Source organism: Bactrocera neohumeralis, unplaced genomic scaffold (assembly GCF_024586455.1).
Source record: "Bactrocera neohumeralis isolate Rockhampton unplaced genomic scaffold, APGP_CSIRO_Bneo_wtdbg2-racon-allhic-juicebox.fasta_v2 cluster11, whole genome shotgun sequence".
NCBI lineage: Eukaryota > Metazoa > Arthropoda > Insecta > Diptera > Tephritidae > Bactrocera > Bactrocera neohumeralis.
The window spans coordinates 9,463,877-9,482,203 of record NW_026089624.1 but is presented as its reverse complement, the minus strand read 5'-3'; the positions used below and the strand labels follow the sequence as shown (position 1 = coordinate 9,482,203).

Below are 18,327 nucleotides of genomic sequence, written 5' to 3'. Positions count from 1 at the left end.
CATGCTCGGGACTTTCTTTTTCTGTGCGCATTGGGAAAAGTATAATATCCACAGTTTTTTTACATGTACTCTCGCAACATGCTGGTACAAATATTTTGTTCACTTAAGGGTCGTTAGAACTAATAGAGATAAATTAAGTTTCGGACAAAACAGATCTCTGTAAAAATTCTTGGTTTCAGAGATATGAGAGGTATAAGCGATTTAATTAAAAATAATTTTAAATAAATATGGATTTTTTTAAAACGTTTGTACCTAAAATTTGATTCATTGACTTTGATACAATTTTTTATTTAAGCCTATCAGAATTACCCGAAATTTAATTTCCTACAACTTTTCCTTTGGAAACTTTTTTATTAAAAATATAAGAAAAACGTAAAAAATCAAAAACTAAAATCATGAAATATTCTTTAGATATATACATATATAACGAGACGAATCGATATCCAGGTGATTACTCATCTTACCAACACGGGCCTTTGTGCTAGAAAAGGGTAAAATTGGGTTAAAACTCCCTTCAATCCCTGTATACAAAAAGCAACACAATGAGCATCTTTTCTGAGAATAACACAGTGCTACAAAAAGGAATAAAGTCGAAACACCTGGAAAGTGTTGCTACAGAGTATAATAGTTTTGTTCACCTAACGATTGTACGAAACCTAAAACTAATTGAGATAACATAGAAAATAAATAATTAAGTAATCAGGATGACTAAACGAGTTGAAATCCGGATGATTGTCCGTCTGTCGGTCCGTGAAAGCTGTAACTTGAGTAAAAATTTAAATATCTTGATGAAACTTGGTATGCGTCATATAAAGTGCCATAACTAACAATAACTTAAGATATAAAACTCCAATTTGGCACAGGAAAACGCAGTGCGAGGGAGTACCTGTGGGGAAAAAAGTGGGGGTGGCTCCGTTCCCTAAAATGTTTAATGTTCATATCTTTGAAACCACTTAACATATAACAACCAAATACGCCTAGCGCAAATATTATGAGATTTTCTATTGCGATAAACCTAACGTAAAAACGCGATAAATCAATAAATAAATACGCCAGAGACATGAAATTTTACCCGCAAGATGGCAAGACCGGGCTTTAGTGGAGTCGGAGTCGAAATTGGACGATGGGTGTGGCACCCCCCCCTTTTAGGTGAAAACACTTATCTCGAGAACCGCTCGACCGATTTTAGTTAAAATAAATGAAATCGGACTACAGCCACATCTACATACCATATAACACAATTTTAAATGCCATTCGGTTCTTTCACTTTCCTGTGTAAAAATCAAGAAGCAATTACTGTAACGGTGTAAAACTTTTAACTAATTATCAACCGATTTTGAATTTAAGAACGGTTTAAGAGAGAAGAATATCAGATCTTTCGATTTTTTGATATATAGATGTCTTTATATAGCTTAAGAGATTTAATTGTTTTTGCACAACAACCTTAACTTTTTTACTCTTTTTCTGACATTGGCGATATTTTTACACATTATTTAATTTGATTCAAAGAGTACGTTTAATATCGAGTTTAACAAATGTTTCTTTTCAAAAATCGGTAAAAAATTTACTAAGTTACTATACTTTTTATAAAAACGAAAATTTTGCAAAAAATTGCAAACGAACTTACTTTATCAATGAATATAATTTTTTTTGTTATGTTTTTTTTTACCAAATTTTGACGTCTTTATAACTCTCTCCGTTGCCATACGACCTTCGCCGACCTCGAGAAGCGTTTGTGCGAAGAGTCCAGATCATTGAAAAAATGCACTCTCATGTTAGTTTTCCACTGTGCATGCGTTTATCTCATTCGCCGCGGTTCCTTGCAACGTCTGCCGGAAATCATCTGCCAGCAAGACGACCACGCCACCCATCTTCAATCGCTCGCTTTTGCGACATTGTGGATTCGTCCCACACGTTCAATTTGCACCATTGCAATAGAGCACCGCGACTATTACTTTTGTTGATGTTGAAAATAAGCGTTTCTTCAATTGCAAGGTTTAGCGGGAGCTTGAATACCGAGTGCACAGTATCATAACCTAACTTTCTGACAAAATTATTGTACAGCTCTTCCGTTCTCTGTGGGGCACTCACACCGAAATCGGGCAGTAATTTTCCAACCATCGCAAAAAATATTATCCTCCTATAAGTTTCAGCGCTTCGTTTAAAATTATATCATCGTTGGCTAGTATTATCGGCAAGCGATGTCTCCCTTGTTGCCGGGGGATGTGGATACGCACCACCGACGTCTTCATGCAAATCCATCGCCTTACATTATTTTCGGAATATGGCATTTTCCTGCACATCTACGATTTGATGTTGCAACTCGTTTTTGCAGGTTTGCTTCCGTAAAATACACGCGCTCGTCGTTTGGAAAGTGCTCAAAAAGATGGGCCACTGTTGGGTGCCTTTCATGTAACGGATAACCGATTATTCTCCAAGCCGCTTCGTTACTACTTACATACATACTATATGTCCTTATATATTTATATTTATGCCTATTACAGTAAAATTCTTCATAACCGTATACCGACCGGACCGGAACTATATTACTATTGGGTTAATAGTGCGCAAGAGTACAAAAAATCAGTTGTTAAGCTAAGTCGAGATTTTGGTGGGGTTTGGCGAATTCTAAAATTGGTTTGTCGTTCTACTCGACATTAAAAATAACATCACTTTACAGCTATTTCTGAGTGTCACACTTTAGTAAAAACAAAAATGGATATAATCGGGTCAGGGCCACCCGTAGCACCCACATACCCAATATATTAAAATTATGCTTTTCGTTTTAAATGATAGCTGCCTTTTCTCACTTCTCCAAAAAATTGCATGTCAAACCAACAACAAAGACATTGAGTTAAATTCGTACAAAAGAGTGTACGGATCTTTCATTAAAGTGGTATAACCGTTACATTCAATGCTACCAAGTTTTGTTTTGCATTTTGTTGGTAAGTTTAAGAATAAAAAAACACATTTCCTTTTCTCTTGCAACATGACTCTGTAGCGAGTATACAATTTTTGTTACCCTAATGGTTGTTTGTATCACTTAAGCCTAATCGAGATAGGAGTTCTGAATACTTAAATGATCAGAAGGGCAAAATCCTTTGAAATCTAAGAGACTTTCTGCCTGTCCGTCTATTCGTCCGTTCCTGCAAGCGATAACTTGACTAAAAATTTAACCACTGTCACACAAAGTGCCGTTAGGTGAAAATACATAAAACGCCGACCTAATGATAAAAACTGCCCAAATCCAACTGAAGAAGAGAAGGAAGATATGGCCAAGGATGCCTTCAATGAGTGCTTGGGGCGCACCTATGACAGCTGCAACCGCCATGATGTCAGGGTGGGCAAAAAAGGTATCTTTGGCACAACGGTCGGTAAGTTCAGCGTCCATGAAGAAACATCCCAAAATGGGTTAAGGCTGATCGCATTCGTTGGGGACCGAAATGTGGTTACCTGTAGTACTAGATTTCACTATAAGAAAAAAAAAGAGAGAGGCCGATATGCGTGTGTAGGGAGAGCTTGACAAGCTGGCCGAATGGGGTTGTGCTCGAAAATTGTACGAAAAAATGCGGCGACTAACAGAAAGTTTATTGACCGGAGCATACTCTTATAGAACTCCCAGAGGTGATCTATTGACTGACGCCCAGCATATCAAAATTAAGGAGGGACCATTTCTCCCGTCTGCGGAAAAATGGCGTAGATTGTGGGGTTTCACTTTTTGTGGGTTGGATTGAGCAGAACACACTTAAATTCCAATCGTTGGGCATGCTTTTTTCCGACCATATTCTACAAAGAAGCTGATGCATGCTCCTTATCAGTTCTTCGCCGCCGTGTTTGAATAGCTCGACCTGCAATTCATTGGCCTCCGCCCCTTTGTTTTTCTTCAGACGGGTAATTGCTTTTAGAACTTCTTCATTGTCGGGCAATGGTACGTCTACTCCATCATCATCTATTAAGAAATTCGGTTCACCTTCTCTTGGCGTTATGCTTTCACTGCCATTCAGCCGGCTGGAGAAGTGCTCCCTACATAGTTTTAGTATGCTCTGGGTTACTAGGTCACCTCTGGGGGTTCTACAAGAGTGTGCTCCGGTCTTGAAACCTTCTGTTAGTCGCCGCATTTTTTCGTAGAATTTTCGAGCATTACCCCTGCCGGTCAGCTTGTCAAGCCTTCACGCATTTCGACTTATCTCTTTTTTTATCTGCAAATGCGTCTCACTTCCCTCTTTAAGTCTCGGTATCTATCCCATCCCGCACGTGTTGTGGTCGATCGTAACGTTGCGAGGTAGGCAGTCTGCTTTCTCTCCGCTGCGACACGGCTCTCCTCATCGTACCAGCTGTTCTTTCGCATTTTCCGAAAACCTATGATTTCGTTCGCAGCTGTATGTAAGGAGCTTGAAATACCGTCTCACAGTTTCCTTATACCGGTTTGTTGACTAATGCTCTCAGAGAGCAGAAGTGCAAGTCGAGAAGAAAATCGTTCGGCTGTCTGTTGTGATTGCAGTTTTTCGACGTCGAACCTTCCTTGTGTTTTTTGACGTGCGTTTTTTCCTGCACAGAGACGGGTGCGTATCTTGGCTGCAATAAGATAGTGGTCTCAGTCGATGTTAGGACTTCGGAGCGTACGCATGTCTGAAACACTGGAGACCGTCTTCCATTTATCACAACATAATTGATCTGGTTGGTGGCTTTTCGATCCGGAGACAGCCAGGTAGCTTGGTGAATTTTTCTATGCTGGAATCTAGTACAACAGATGACCATATCTTGGGTCCCGGCGATGTCGATCAGCCTCAACTCATTTAGGGGTTTTCCTCGTGGAGGCTGAATTCACCGACTGCTGTAGCAAAGATACCTTATATGCCCACCCTGGCGTTAAAGTCATCAAGAACGTTTTTAACATCATGGCGATGCGCTTCAAGCGTTCATAGAAGGCATCTTTGGTCACATCGTCCTTCTCTTCCGTCGGGGCGTGGGATCAAATCAGCAGTATGTTAAGAACTTCGCTTTGATGCGGATAGTGGCTAGACGGTTTTTTTGGCTTCCCAGAGGATACTTGGTCTAAGACCGAAGTCGTGAGCTGCTTGAGCCATATATAAAAGAATCGCTTTAGGCCCCTCCCAAGTGAATGGCAATCAGAGAACTTTCCTTATTTGCGTGAACTTTTACACGTAACTCCATCCTACCTTTTAGTTAAGTAAAATGTCTGATATTTTAATAAAACTAAATAGACAAGTTTTCTTAAAAACTACATATCTCTAATAAAATAAATTGCGTTCCTATTTATGAGTTGTATTGAATTTTAGCATAAAGAGATAAAATGTATCCTATGTCCTTACCCTGCTACTAAGTTACCTCCCCACCAATTTTAAGCCAAATCGGTTCAGCCATTCTTAAGTTATAAACGACTTAAATAAATTGCGTTCCTCTGGTTGACGTTGAGTGTGGAATTCAACTAAATATCGTATATATTTAACTTAGCCTCTTCGGTGGAATTAATATCATTTATGATACGTGTCTTATTTCAAGATGTTTTAAACGTAATATTAGTTGACGCGAACTGAAATATAGTAATGAAATGAAGTCTATGTTTATGGCCATCAGTATAAGTCAAGAAAGTTTTTTCTGCACCTGAAGGATGTTCCTTTGATTCTTACAAGTTATAAGAGTATAAAATGTTCATTTGCTTGAAGTTTCATATGAATGAAACGATTCAATGGATTATTAGTTTCTATTTTGATAACTTCATTCATTAAAAAGATAGTGAAATTAGCTAACGGTGTACTTCATAAGAAACTTTGATGTTTTATTCGATACTAGCTGAGCCCGCAGCCGTTGTCATGCGTGAAGTTATGTGCTTTGAAATGAAAAAAAGTTGAAATTATATTGTGTCGAAAATGATTTATTTTCGATTTTTCTACAGTTTTTTTAATGTAGCGTAGCTTAATAAACATAATTTTTTGATTTCTCTTCTGGTGCGTAAAGATACAGAGAAGATGGGTTTCCAACTCGTCAACACGCCACATATATCCGGCCGTGTGAAAAACATAGCATTTCCCGATTTCCTTGTGTCCTGTTGATTGTTAACGCAAAGGAAATTTTCCCTGGAAATTGTACACGTTTGAACTGAAATAGCTGTCCCTTGTATTCGATAACTGCGTCATAATTAGTCGGGTTCCATTACATAGTTTCGGGGCATGAAGATTGTGAAACAGAATAATCACAGAACCAACTTTGAGACGCAAATTATGCTGGGGCATACCAAGCCTCTCTAAAGAATTTGGAAATTCCACTGGATAATTTACGGTTTCGTTTTCCTTGTCAAGACGGTCGATCGATTTATATGAGCGCAAACCTCCCGGAATTTGACTTTGAATCTTCCAGTTTAAGTCATTAACATCGGTATTTTTGGCAGCTAAAACTGCGCGTGCACTCAAGCAATTGAAGTTACGATAATATGGCCTATATTCGGATAAATATTCGTGATGAGTTCATCTTCCGTTGAAGTGAATTAACAAAAGGGAGGTGAAATTGATATCAAACCACTGGAAGTATCATCCGAAATTTGCCAATTCTTAGCGAATACAATGTAAAATGTCATAGGCAATGTCATTTTTTCGTATCCCATAATTAACGCTAATTTGAAGGCTGATATGTCGAAATGATCTTCACGAAAAGTATGCGAATTTTTGTGGCATGCGAAGTAACTATCGCATTGTCCTTCGTCTGTTTCCAGTGACTATCATGTTCCAGCAAATGCAACTGCTGGCATGGTTCTCAAACAGTTGCACACACTGTACCATTCACAATACGCAATAGGCGGAAAACTTTCATGAGTTGCAAAAGTAAATATCCTACAAAGCGCTTTATTGCAGTTCACATATCGACCCATTTGATACTGCTGATCTCATATCATTCAAGGCTAATAACCGCTATGTTGCTTTCTTTGGTGACGTACTTGCAAACGTATTTGATCGATTTCACCAATCTGCAATATTCAACATTGACATAAGTTTTAAATGTGAATTAGACAAAAGTGGCGAATATGGTACGATCCATGTGTTGTCAACTTCGATGTGTTGTTAACGTCGATATTCACGCCTCTTAACGGTAATTTTCTGCCATTGTCGTCTGGTGAGCGGCTCCGATACAGTGAATATCCATCATTTCCCATTTCCGTTTCCGAAAGAAAAGCACATGAGTAGTGTTTCGTGCATTTATTGTCAGACATACAAACCAAAGTGGGATTGTAAGTTTCGCAAGGTCCATGAACCATATTGGTTTTCACCAGGGTTCTCATTTACTACTCCGTAGCAGCAAAATTTCTAAAATTATTGCTATGCTATCGCTACCGCTCTCACTTTGTCGGGAGCCACAGCATAGCCTTAGCATAACAATGTAAAGTATGTGCTCTACTCTGCTCCGAGTTTTGTTAGGTAAAAACTATAGCTGGAGCGGGAGCAAAAAATTAAATTCTGCGCTATGCTCTGCCGTAGCGGTAGCAAAAAGTTGGGAGCGGTAGCAGAGCAGAGCTAATGAAAATTTTCATGTGCTACAGCTCCCGCATGTGCTTGTTGTTTTTTTTTCTTTTTTGCTATTTTCTGTCATAATATTGGAATTAATTGATTAATTCAAACAAAAAAATGTTATGCAAATCATGTTGGCACTTGTTGCGTCAAGTGACTTTATAAATCTAAAATCAAATATTTTAAGAAATATATTAATAAAGTGAATTAGATAATAATTGAATAAATTATAAAATTTTTTTATTATGTAAAATATTTACCATTTTTATATTACCAAGAACATCATCTATTCCAAATGTATTACAATACTCAATTACATACTATTAATTTTCGAAATTAATTTTAACTACATATACTTTCCCCCTTTTTATATACATTAGGGTGTTTTTATTTTTTTGAATTATTAATTTTGTTGGGTCCCGTCACGAAATTTCCTTGGAAATACCCCAAAAAAAATTCCCTGAAAATTTTAGCCCTACATATTAACATTAAGAACTGGACCGAGGCATGTAAAAATTTTCCATAGAAAATACACTACAATCTTGGTTTTTTATCTTTAAATTCCTACAGATCAGAGGTATTTTATGGCATCGCTTTGACTTTAGACGCAATATTTAGTAATTTTATCATTTTTAGGAAGAATCAGTTTGAAATTGTACGCATATACATACTTCAATGTATATTGCAAAGAATCGAAAAGATTTCTGTATATCTAAAATTATAATAAACCTTTTTATCAACACTCCAATTATTCCGCTATATCTTTATGTTAGATATCCCGTTTGGTTTGTTATGAATGCATTTGCGTCCTTGACCAATAATCTAGCAAAGTATCCGCACTGCCTTGACGATGAAAATTTCAATGCCATTTTTTGTTGTGATATTAAATATATCGGACGGGTTCGTCTTAAAAGAAAACTACCTGGTTAAGGAGCAAAATCAGTATAACCCATATACTAAGCATGTTTGGATATGAAAATTTTTACTTTTTTCTTTCTATTTTTGAATTACTAAAATTTTTAAATGATTCTTACATAAATTTTGAACAAATGCTTATGATTTGAAATATAATTTTTGTATTTATGAGTTGTATTGAATTTTAGCATAAAGAGATAAAATGTATCATATGTCCTTACCCTGCTTCTAAGTTACCTCCCCACCAATTTTAAGCCAAATCGGTTTAGCCATTCTTAAGTTATAAACGACTTTCTTTTATATACCAACTTGTACCATACTTGTAAATGACAGAAAATAGCAAAAAAGAAAAAAAACAACAAACACATGCGGGAGCTGTAGCACATGAAAATTTTCATTAGCTCTGCTGTGCTACCGCTCCCAATTTTTTGCTACCGCTACGCCAGAGCATAGCGCAGAATTTAATTTTTTGCTCCCGCTCCAGGTATAGTTTTTTACCTAACAAAACTCGGAGTAGAGTAGAGCACATACTTTACATTGTTATGCTAAGGCTATGCTGTGGCTCCCGACAAAGTGAGAGCGGTAGAAAGAGTAAAATGAAATGCTACGAGAGTAGCGTAGTTTTTCAAACGCTGGTTTTCACCACTTCGTATAATTCTAGATCTATCTCTGAATCAGGAATTTCCGCTGAAATGAATTCATCAATTTGATCTGGTGTAATCACCATCCGCATTCAAAGAAGAATGTGTGCGTGCGGCAAACTCTTTTCTGCTACTCAACAGAATACATTCAGCATCTAACAGCACCACATATACCATAGGTTGCTTCAAGATAAAGACCATCAAAAATCGGAGCTATTGTTTAATAAGTCGTGCTGTGATATCGTTACGATCGCTAGCTGATTGAAAGCGATCCATAATTCCGCACGTATGTCATCGCATTTTGGGAGTACTTTTTTCCTTTTCTTGGGCTGCCATACGTTGATGGCAAAAAGAACGCCGACCAATATTAGCGCGACCTCTTCGTGGCTTCGTAACAAATTTCAATATGCAATTGATCACATTGTGTGAAACACACATCAAGTTTTCACTGAATAATTTTAAATAATTTTTCCTTTGGATAGCCGGAAAAAAAAAGCAAGTGACCGCAATTGAACAATTCAAATAATTTACAAATCAAAATATTGAAAAACAAAACAAACAACAATTGGAAAAAATGTGTATGGAAAATGTTACTTTTTGGAATTGTCCTATTATCCGACTTATCCTCATTAAAAGTATAAGGTTTTTTGTTTCTAAACCTTTCCCGATCCACAACAAATACGTTTCAATTTCAAGATTGGTTCAACCGTTCTCTTAGTGTTACTAACAAACAAACATTCATTTTTATTGTAACGTTTGTATGGGGAAAAGAAAAGCGCTGGTTTTAGGGGTTTTCCGGAAATTATTCGAATTTTTCTCGCCGTAAAAACCATCTTTGAACTTCAACGAACATTTAAGAAAAAGAATTGGCCAAATTGGTCCAGGCGTTATTGTGTTATGAGCGTACATTCATTTTGACGATTCATTTTATTTATATAGATGATGAATCCAAAGTTGGCATAAATATTATGCGATGTATCGAATAAAAATAGCGATGCATCGAAAGCATCCCTTTTACAGTATGTAACAACAAATTGCTTTGAAAAACAATAAAACAGGAAATTAAGTAAAACTTTTTGGTTTTCATTATAAATAATATTGCTTCTTAAATTGAAGTGTATTAATTTTTAATAAAACAAAACAATTATAATTTTTATTAATTCAAAGTAATATAATACAAAGTATATAAAAGCTACATTAAAAATTTAAGTTAGTTTTTACAAATTGCAATTAATATCCTTTTGTACAGATTTGTACAGATAGAATTTTGTTCAACCTTTTAGGTTTTATTCAGTTTCTTTTAATTGTTCATTTGCTTTCGGAAAAAAAGTTCGGATTTACCTGATACACGTACTACTACTACTACCTACTTTGCAAAATTTAGGAAAATCTAGACCAGAAATAGTTTTCTGGGTCGGCCCGTCTATATAGGCAAGTTTGGCAATTGCATAGAGTGTAAGAATTTATATTAATTTTCTCTGCACATTTTATTTATTTGTTTATTTCTTGTTAAAATGTTAAATTTAGTTTCTATTTTGCGATTTTTGATAGTGCATTGTCGTCAATCGATGAAAGATACGATCAATTGGAACAAGTTCTTAAAAATTTTGGATCTTTATTTAACAGTGATTAACTCACGGGGGACTGCCGGATATGGATGCAACAGGTTTATACTTGTACAATGAAGTTCAAGCTGTTGCTGCTTACGACAGTGCGGGTGTTGCTAACTCTTCCTGCGTCGGTAGCTAGTTGAGAGCGCAGTTTCTCTAAATTGAAACTTATCCAAACCAAAGGCAGACAGGCATACTGGGAACATAATCGGTTGAAATGAAACAAAAGCTTCAGAAGAGATTTTTCCCAAATACAGGCACGAAAATATTTAAAGAATTATTTTTTTGTACTACTAATTATAATTTTTTTAAGTAATAAAATCTTCCAAATATGAGTGTTTTTTTTATAAAACTGTCTGAATAATTTTCAAAAATTATAAGTTTTGTTTTGTTACCCCCCTCCTTGGGGGCTATAACATTGTAATTTGACAAAAATGGTTGCCGTTAGGTGCCTTTTGAACATTTATAAATGCAAAAAAGTCATATGAAGACTACTGTACAAGTAGTTGAGGACTCGGGTCGTAGTATAAATGGATCAATTTGACCATGGCGACTGCGAATGTGTGAGCCGGTGTAATGTCATTGCTGAAAATCATTTTTTTGGTCAAAAAGTCAACGTAGAGTTTTATGACCGTTTTATGTTTTTTAAGGTAGTCGATGTAGATCATGCCTTGTGTGTCCCAGAAAACGAAAGCCATCAACTTGCGCTTATATAGCGTTTAACGTGTCTGGATTGAGCTAATGGTGAATCCACACCTTTCTCGTAGTGAATAGTTTATTCATTATATGACCAACGAGGTCTTTTGTACTTCCTGCTCTTTCAGCTATCCCCCGCACCTTCAATCCACGGTCTATACGCAAATATACGGGTTAGTGGACTCTTGTTACATTACCCTCTGTGACAGACATTTTCGAGGTACATATTTCTCTTCGCAATTCCTCTTCCATAAATTAGAATCGAATGACCAACAGAGGTTGCTCGTTTTCAGTTTTTCTAAAGTTTCCACATTTTCACATTTCACGTAAATATTAAATTACGAGTTCGGTTCGGCTGAAATTTTGACATTAGTGTGCAAGAATGCACTGAAATGAAAATGTTTGTTAAATATATACGTTTTCCATACAAAGCTTTGTATTTTTTCGTTCAGTTTGTAAGGCAACTATATGCTGTAGCGGTCCCAATTTGGTGCTTCCGACAAATAAGCAGTTTCTTTAATGAAAAAGACATATGTATGTAAAATTTCAGACCGGCGCCTCAAAAACTAAGGGACTAGTTCGGGTATATACCCTATTCAGGGTAAAAAAATAAAACCGTGTTTCAGCTGCCATATTTGTAACTATTACCACAATGTAAGTTGAATAATATAAAACACAATTTTTCAGGAATATATTCGCTTAAAATTTATTGTATTATTTAAATATTTAATTTTGGTTTGATATTTATAGAATGCTATCATCCCTTCCATTAGGTATTTTCTTAACGCGCACAATTGTGAAAGTTAACTCGTTTACGCCTAAGTCACATAAATGTTGCTTTTTATTGTGACAAAGAGTATGTAGATATTGTTATGGTTTAGGCCGTTTCTACAAAAAAAACCTCTCAGTTATACGATGACATCTCGTCATTTAATTTTGCTCCCTTTCAACAATGATTTTCACGGTATTTTACTGTGGCCATTCCGGTCTCCGTACCGTGCCCACCTTCTTAATGCGCTATGGTGGATGTTCGACAGCATTGTGCGTAAGTATACACAAACGACGCCGATATGTGCATTTGTAAATATGTGTACACATTGAAAATACTGCATAAGGGTCTTTACGAATGTGCCTCCCCCGAAATAAACATTTGTGACACTTGAGAATTTATTATTATTTCTCGCTATTATAGCTATTGTAATAACTCTTTTATAGAGCTTTATTTGCAGTCTTAGCGTTTATTTGTTTTTGTAGTTGTTTATAACGATGTTGATGGTATTACGATACAATTCCTAAATAAAATAGCATATATAAATGTTTTTTGGTGGGACGTCATTTCATTCTGTTGTTCATTGTCCCTTTCAACTGTTTGCTTAACTTCCTATTCTTGACAAGCATGTACATAAGTACAACAGCAAACTCAATGGTCTGCACTTCACGAACTGGAAGCGCTTGATTCTTGACGATCAACTAGTTGTAACTTTCCAATAATTTTTTGTAAAAGATTTATTTTAATCTTACCATTGCTTAAAGCAATGAAGATATTTTATTTTGTCAAATAAAAAAATTTCCATACAAGATACCTATGTAACGGGGTTTTCAATAGGGACGCTACAAAAGTATACCGATAGGGACAGCAAACGACGCCATATTTTCTCCCATTTGTTTGAAATTTCTCTTCAGTAAGGTTTGCCATTTTATTATGGAAAGAAATACGATCCAACAACGAGTTAAAATTATTAAAATTTACTCCCGATATTCGGAGTCAGTGGCCTCAACTTTAAGAGCATTACATCCAATTTATGATCGCCATAATCGTTGTGTCAGATCAACAATTTAGCATCTAGTGGAAAGATTTTAATCTACAGACAATTTTCAAAATTTTCTCGTGCCATTGAGATAAAGAAGTGCCCGTAGTGTCGAAAATATTGCTGACGCTAGCGCATCAATTGAGGAAGTCCCAAATCAGTATCTCACACGTCGTCCTCAAGCGTTGGGTGTCTCTGTGACGTCGTGGTGGCGAATTTTGTGAAAATATCTTAGCCTACATCCTTACAAGCTCAAATTGACGCAAGAACTGAAGCCGCGTAACCACCAGAATCATCGTGTGTTCGTGAATTGGGCTGAGCAACAACTTGAAAATGATCCGAATTTTTATCGAAAAATCATCTTCTGCGATAATTAGTAAAATATGCGTTACTCGTCAGGCAGTAATCCACACGTACTCCATGAGTTACTATTGCATCCCTAAAAAATTACGGTATGTTGCGGTTTATGGGCCGGTGGCGTCATTTGGCCGTACTTCTTCCGTAATGATTAAGACCGGCACGTTACTGTGAATGGGAATCGCTACCGCTGAATGATAATCGAATATTTCGGCTCGAACTGGCTTATGTGGTTCCAACAAGACGGCCCCACAAGCCACACTTCCACAGCCAAATTTGTTAAACGTGTTATCTCACAAAATGGCCCGGTTAATTGGCGGCCTCGGTTGTTCGATTTGACATTAATGCTGTTGCCAGCAGAAGATCTATACGAAATCCAGCCAGAGGGATTTTAATACTGGACATAGTTCAAAAAGTGGTCTGGCGAACATGTCGCTTTTACTTAAGTCTTCAAACTCTCAAGTGGTATTGTTACTGCTGTTTCGAATTATCTCAATGTTTTGTACATTTTATGACAAATAATGAAAATAACATATTGTTTCTTGATCGAACTGAACATCAAGTTCAACACAAGTACAATAATAAATTAAGATTAATGAATTAATATTCAACTTACCCGATTGCCCGAAATTCGGCAGAAAAATATGACCTACACGTTACCTAGCATTGGTTTATTGCGCTGAAGGTAAAAGCTTCAATTTACAATCTTACTATAAACAAGTAAGGAAGGCTAATTTCAGGTGCAAGCGAACATTTTATACTCTTGCAACTTGTAAGTATAAAAGCCAGGGAAATACTTTAAAGTATAAAACGTTAACCAGAGTTTCGAAATCCAAGCATTTTTATAAAAACTTATTTATATATAACTCCTATACCGACAGACACATATTGTTTGGTAGAAAAACGAAAACCATTATTTGGAATTTGGGGTAGTATCGACCCGATTTTACCTATTTTTCCAATGCCACATTCTATTGACCAGTCACATACTATAAAACCAACCTTATGGGGCAGAGACAGCCGGATGTTCGGAAATCCTGATATTTGTTATATAAGGGATAGGTCAAGTTTTCGCTCAAATGTATCTATTTTAGACACAAAGATACACTGTTATGAGTAAAACACGCCCTCTAATTCCATTTTTGACATACAGACACACCATTATCAGAGAAAGATTATCCCTGATTTTGAATTGTATATCTTACACATTGGCCAATATTTTCGATCAAAAGTAAACTTTAGGTACGGGGGTCGAAATAATCGGTATCGAGGGGCTTGAACATTTTTAGTTGGGTGATAACAATTTTTGATCATAAGATGGCATACACTAAATGCATTTTCGTCCAAAATTTTATCTCGTTGTATTAATTACTTCTTGATTTGTGTACTATAAACTGAACGAAGCAAGTAGAATTAAAATTGTGCTATATGAGTAGTAGGCGTGGTTAATATCCATTTTCGCTCTGTACCATACAAAATTTTGTCGAAATCGGTTGGTCAGGTCCCGAGATATGAGATTTCACCAAAATGTGGGCGGTGCCACGCCCATCGTCCAATTATTAGAGGCGAGGCTACGCCCACTTTTTCAAAATTTTTTCCTCACAGGTGCCCCTGGTTACTACGATCCTCAGTGTCAAATTACAGTTTGATATCTTAATTTGGTGCTTAGTTATGGCACTTAATATGAATTCGATTAAATGCTATTTGTGAGCGTGGCAGTGGTCCGATTAAGTCCATCTACGAATTCGATTTTTTTTGTACTAAGGAACTCGTATACAAAGTTTCATCAAGATATCTTAATTTTTACTCAAGTTACAGCTTGCACGAACGGACGAACGAACGGGCGGACAGGCCGTCAACCGGATTTCAACTCTTCTCGTCACCCTAATATTTATATATACATATGTATATCTATCTATCTCGATTAGTTTTATACGATGCGTACAACCGTTAGGTGAAAAAAACAAAGCAATTGATTGCAAGAGTATAAAAATGTATGTAAAGTTAGTTGTCGAGTTATCAATACATTTATTATTTTATCTAAATGTTGAGATTGTGAACAAAAATCTTATAGCACTGATAATATTTTAAGAGGTCTCGAAATACATAGTGAAAATAGTGCAAAATATTATTCTTTTTAAATATAATTAAAATTTTCACAATAATGCCAGTATTAAGTTTTTTATCTATGTACTACATATCGTCAAAACAGGTAATTAGTATAACTATTTTGGAAAGAACTCAAAAAATTTCACATGACTATTGTCGATGGTGGAATTACACCGGTCTAGATATAATAGATCAAAGTTATCAAAGTATACGCATATATACTATATAGTATACAACCTAACATAAATATGTATATATATAATGTTATATTGGCGGTAGATACATATATTTTACATTACAGCTATTTAAGCCCACTCTTCGACAAAATGATTTTTAACGGAACTAAGTCAAACTAAAAGTCAGAGCAACAATAAAACAGTAGTAATTAAAACTCAAAATAAAAATGAAAAGACAAACCTGAATACGTGCCTCGGGTAAACCAATTTTTTCAGCGAGCCTTTCACGTGCAAATACATCTGGATAATGTGTTCTCTCGAATTCTGCAAAATTAGAAATATAGTAAGAAATAACTTTATTGTAAATGCATAGTTTTCGTAACAGAAAATGAAAAAAGTAATATTAATAAAAATATATTTTATATCTTTAAAATGAAGAATAAATAACTAATATATTACGAAGCTTTAGCAAAAGTTAGTACACTCAGTCCTTTTTTTACGCGATCTCTTTTTACGCTATTTCACTTTAACGCGGTTATTTTTGCGCAAATTCCTTTTTTTACGCGAATTTCTCACTTTAACGCGATTGCTTTTTTTGTTTTTTGCTTGGTCTTAGACTTGCAGCAGAATTGGAAAATTATTTTGTAGCAAATGATACTGACGCCGAACGTGCACGAATTTTTCAAAAAGAATTCAGTCTCTGCATGTTACGATATAAAGAACTAGATCGGAATTTATTGGGTCCAAAAAGAAGCATTCAAACAAAATTAACTGAATTTATGGTGCAAACTCAGTTGGAGATGCTAAGTCCATCAGAACATCAATCCATAGTTCTTACTATTGATTCTGATACAAATTCCAGTGATATCAGTGCCGGCCATCAAAATAAGCGGCTAAGAATAATTTCCACTACGGATAATGACAGTTATTAAACAGCATTCAACGGTTTTTTCAATAAATCTACCTATTTTCTATTTTCTTCTCTTTTATATATGGTTTTTGTTTTGTAATTTTTATTTTGTTACGAATAAATAAATCATAAGTCTGAAATTTGAAACTTATTGTATTGTTTTTGAATATTTTTTTGCGCGTATATTTTGTTATACGCGATATTTTTTTATATTCGGAACCAATTCGTCAGTTAATATTGGAAAACTAACCATTTTTACGCGATTTTTTTTTACGCGATTAGTGGCAGAACCAAAAATCGCGTAAAAAAAGGACTGAGTGTATATAAAAACTTCGCGTCGCTTAATCATGAAATTGTGTTTCTTTGTTTCGGGTATAAAAAATTGATCCGAAAGTACTGAATGAAACTATATCCCCAATGTGATATTCTTATTTACTTATTTAGACATTTGTGTTTTTCGAAATATTTTCTGATACAGTTATGTTCAATATAAAATAATGTATATTGCGTGATAGCAGTATGGGTCGTACATAGTTTATTATAGACAAAAATAAAATTTTAATATTGGCAATAGTTTCATAAAATATGTATATCAGTTGCACTCATTTAATGTCTCAAACTTTTAGCATTTATTTAGCAACAGAATTGGAACTATGTGAGACTACTATTTTCAGTGGCATTCTTGGTAATTTTACGGAAATCACAATCAACTGTTACTATTTTCTCGCCTTTTGGTTTCTTATCTGCAAATTGGAGTTTATTTAAATATAATTTTGTATTATTTCATTATTTAAAGGGAATTGTGACTCTCTGAAAAATTCCTGACTTATGCGATTTTTTATATGTTGAAATTTACTAATCGGTCTGGTTTTTTTTATAAATAAATACAGTCATGACGATTACAAAATTATTTTTTTTTTATGTTTATTTATTGGGTTTATAATAGTTAAATAAATTGTGGAAATAATACGTAAAAAAAAGGTACTAAGTCCACGATTGCGGCCGCAATTTTGATCTAAAACAAAAATTTCAAAAAGATAATAAATCTGTAGAAAAGTCGCTATAGCGCTATGGCAGCTTTTCTGTTTTTTTTTTTTTTAATTTGACAAAATGGCGGAGGTTTGAACAAAAAGTTTTGGTCGATTTTGGTGTTTTTTTCGACAGTTTTTTGTAGAAGTGTATATTATCCGATAACGCAACAAAAAAAATCGATTTTTCGAAAATTTCACACTGAGACTATCCCTTAAATGTTTATCCGAGGCTGTTTTCTTCTTTTAATTGATAGTGTTTTTTACGTGGCGGGTATCAAACTCTGCGCACAACCCTTTGGGGGAGTGTTTCGCCTCCTCACTTTAGCTAGCCTTCAAATCGATGTTTTCTGGCTACCCAGAGGATACTTGGCTTGAGCCATATGTTAAATAATCGTTTCTGGTCACTCTCAAGTGAATGGCAATCAGAGAACTTTCCTCACTTGCGTGAACTTCTACACATGGCTCCATCATCCTCCGCTACGCCATTAAAGCAGAAATATTTATAGAAAAAACGACTATGGATAAATGAAGAACAGCTGAATTATTACAATATT

The 18,327-nt window shown here is 35.4% G+C and overlaps 1 protein-coding gene across 5 annotated transcripts in view; it reads right to left on the bottom strand.

Moving 5' to 3' along the window:
- LOC126765676 (paired box protein Pax-6) overlaps positions 1-18,327 on the bottom strand; it is a 112,254-nt gene that overhangs the window by 11,837 nt on the left and 82,090 nt on the right. For 4 of the 5 annotated variants that reach the window (XM_050483368.1, XM_050483371.1, XM_050483369.1 and 1 more), the window contains one exon: positions 16,074-16,156. In XM_050483368.1, the coding sequence (XP_050339325.1) occupies positions 16,074-16,156 (83 nt within the window). The remainder of the gene's footprint in view (positions 1-16,073; positions 16,157-18,327) is intronic. The other variant, XM_050483373.1, reaches the window with a different exon arrangement.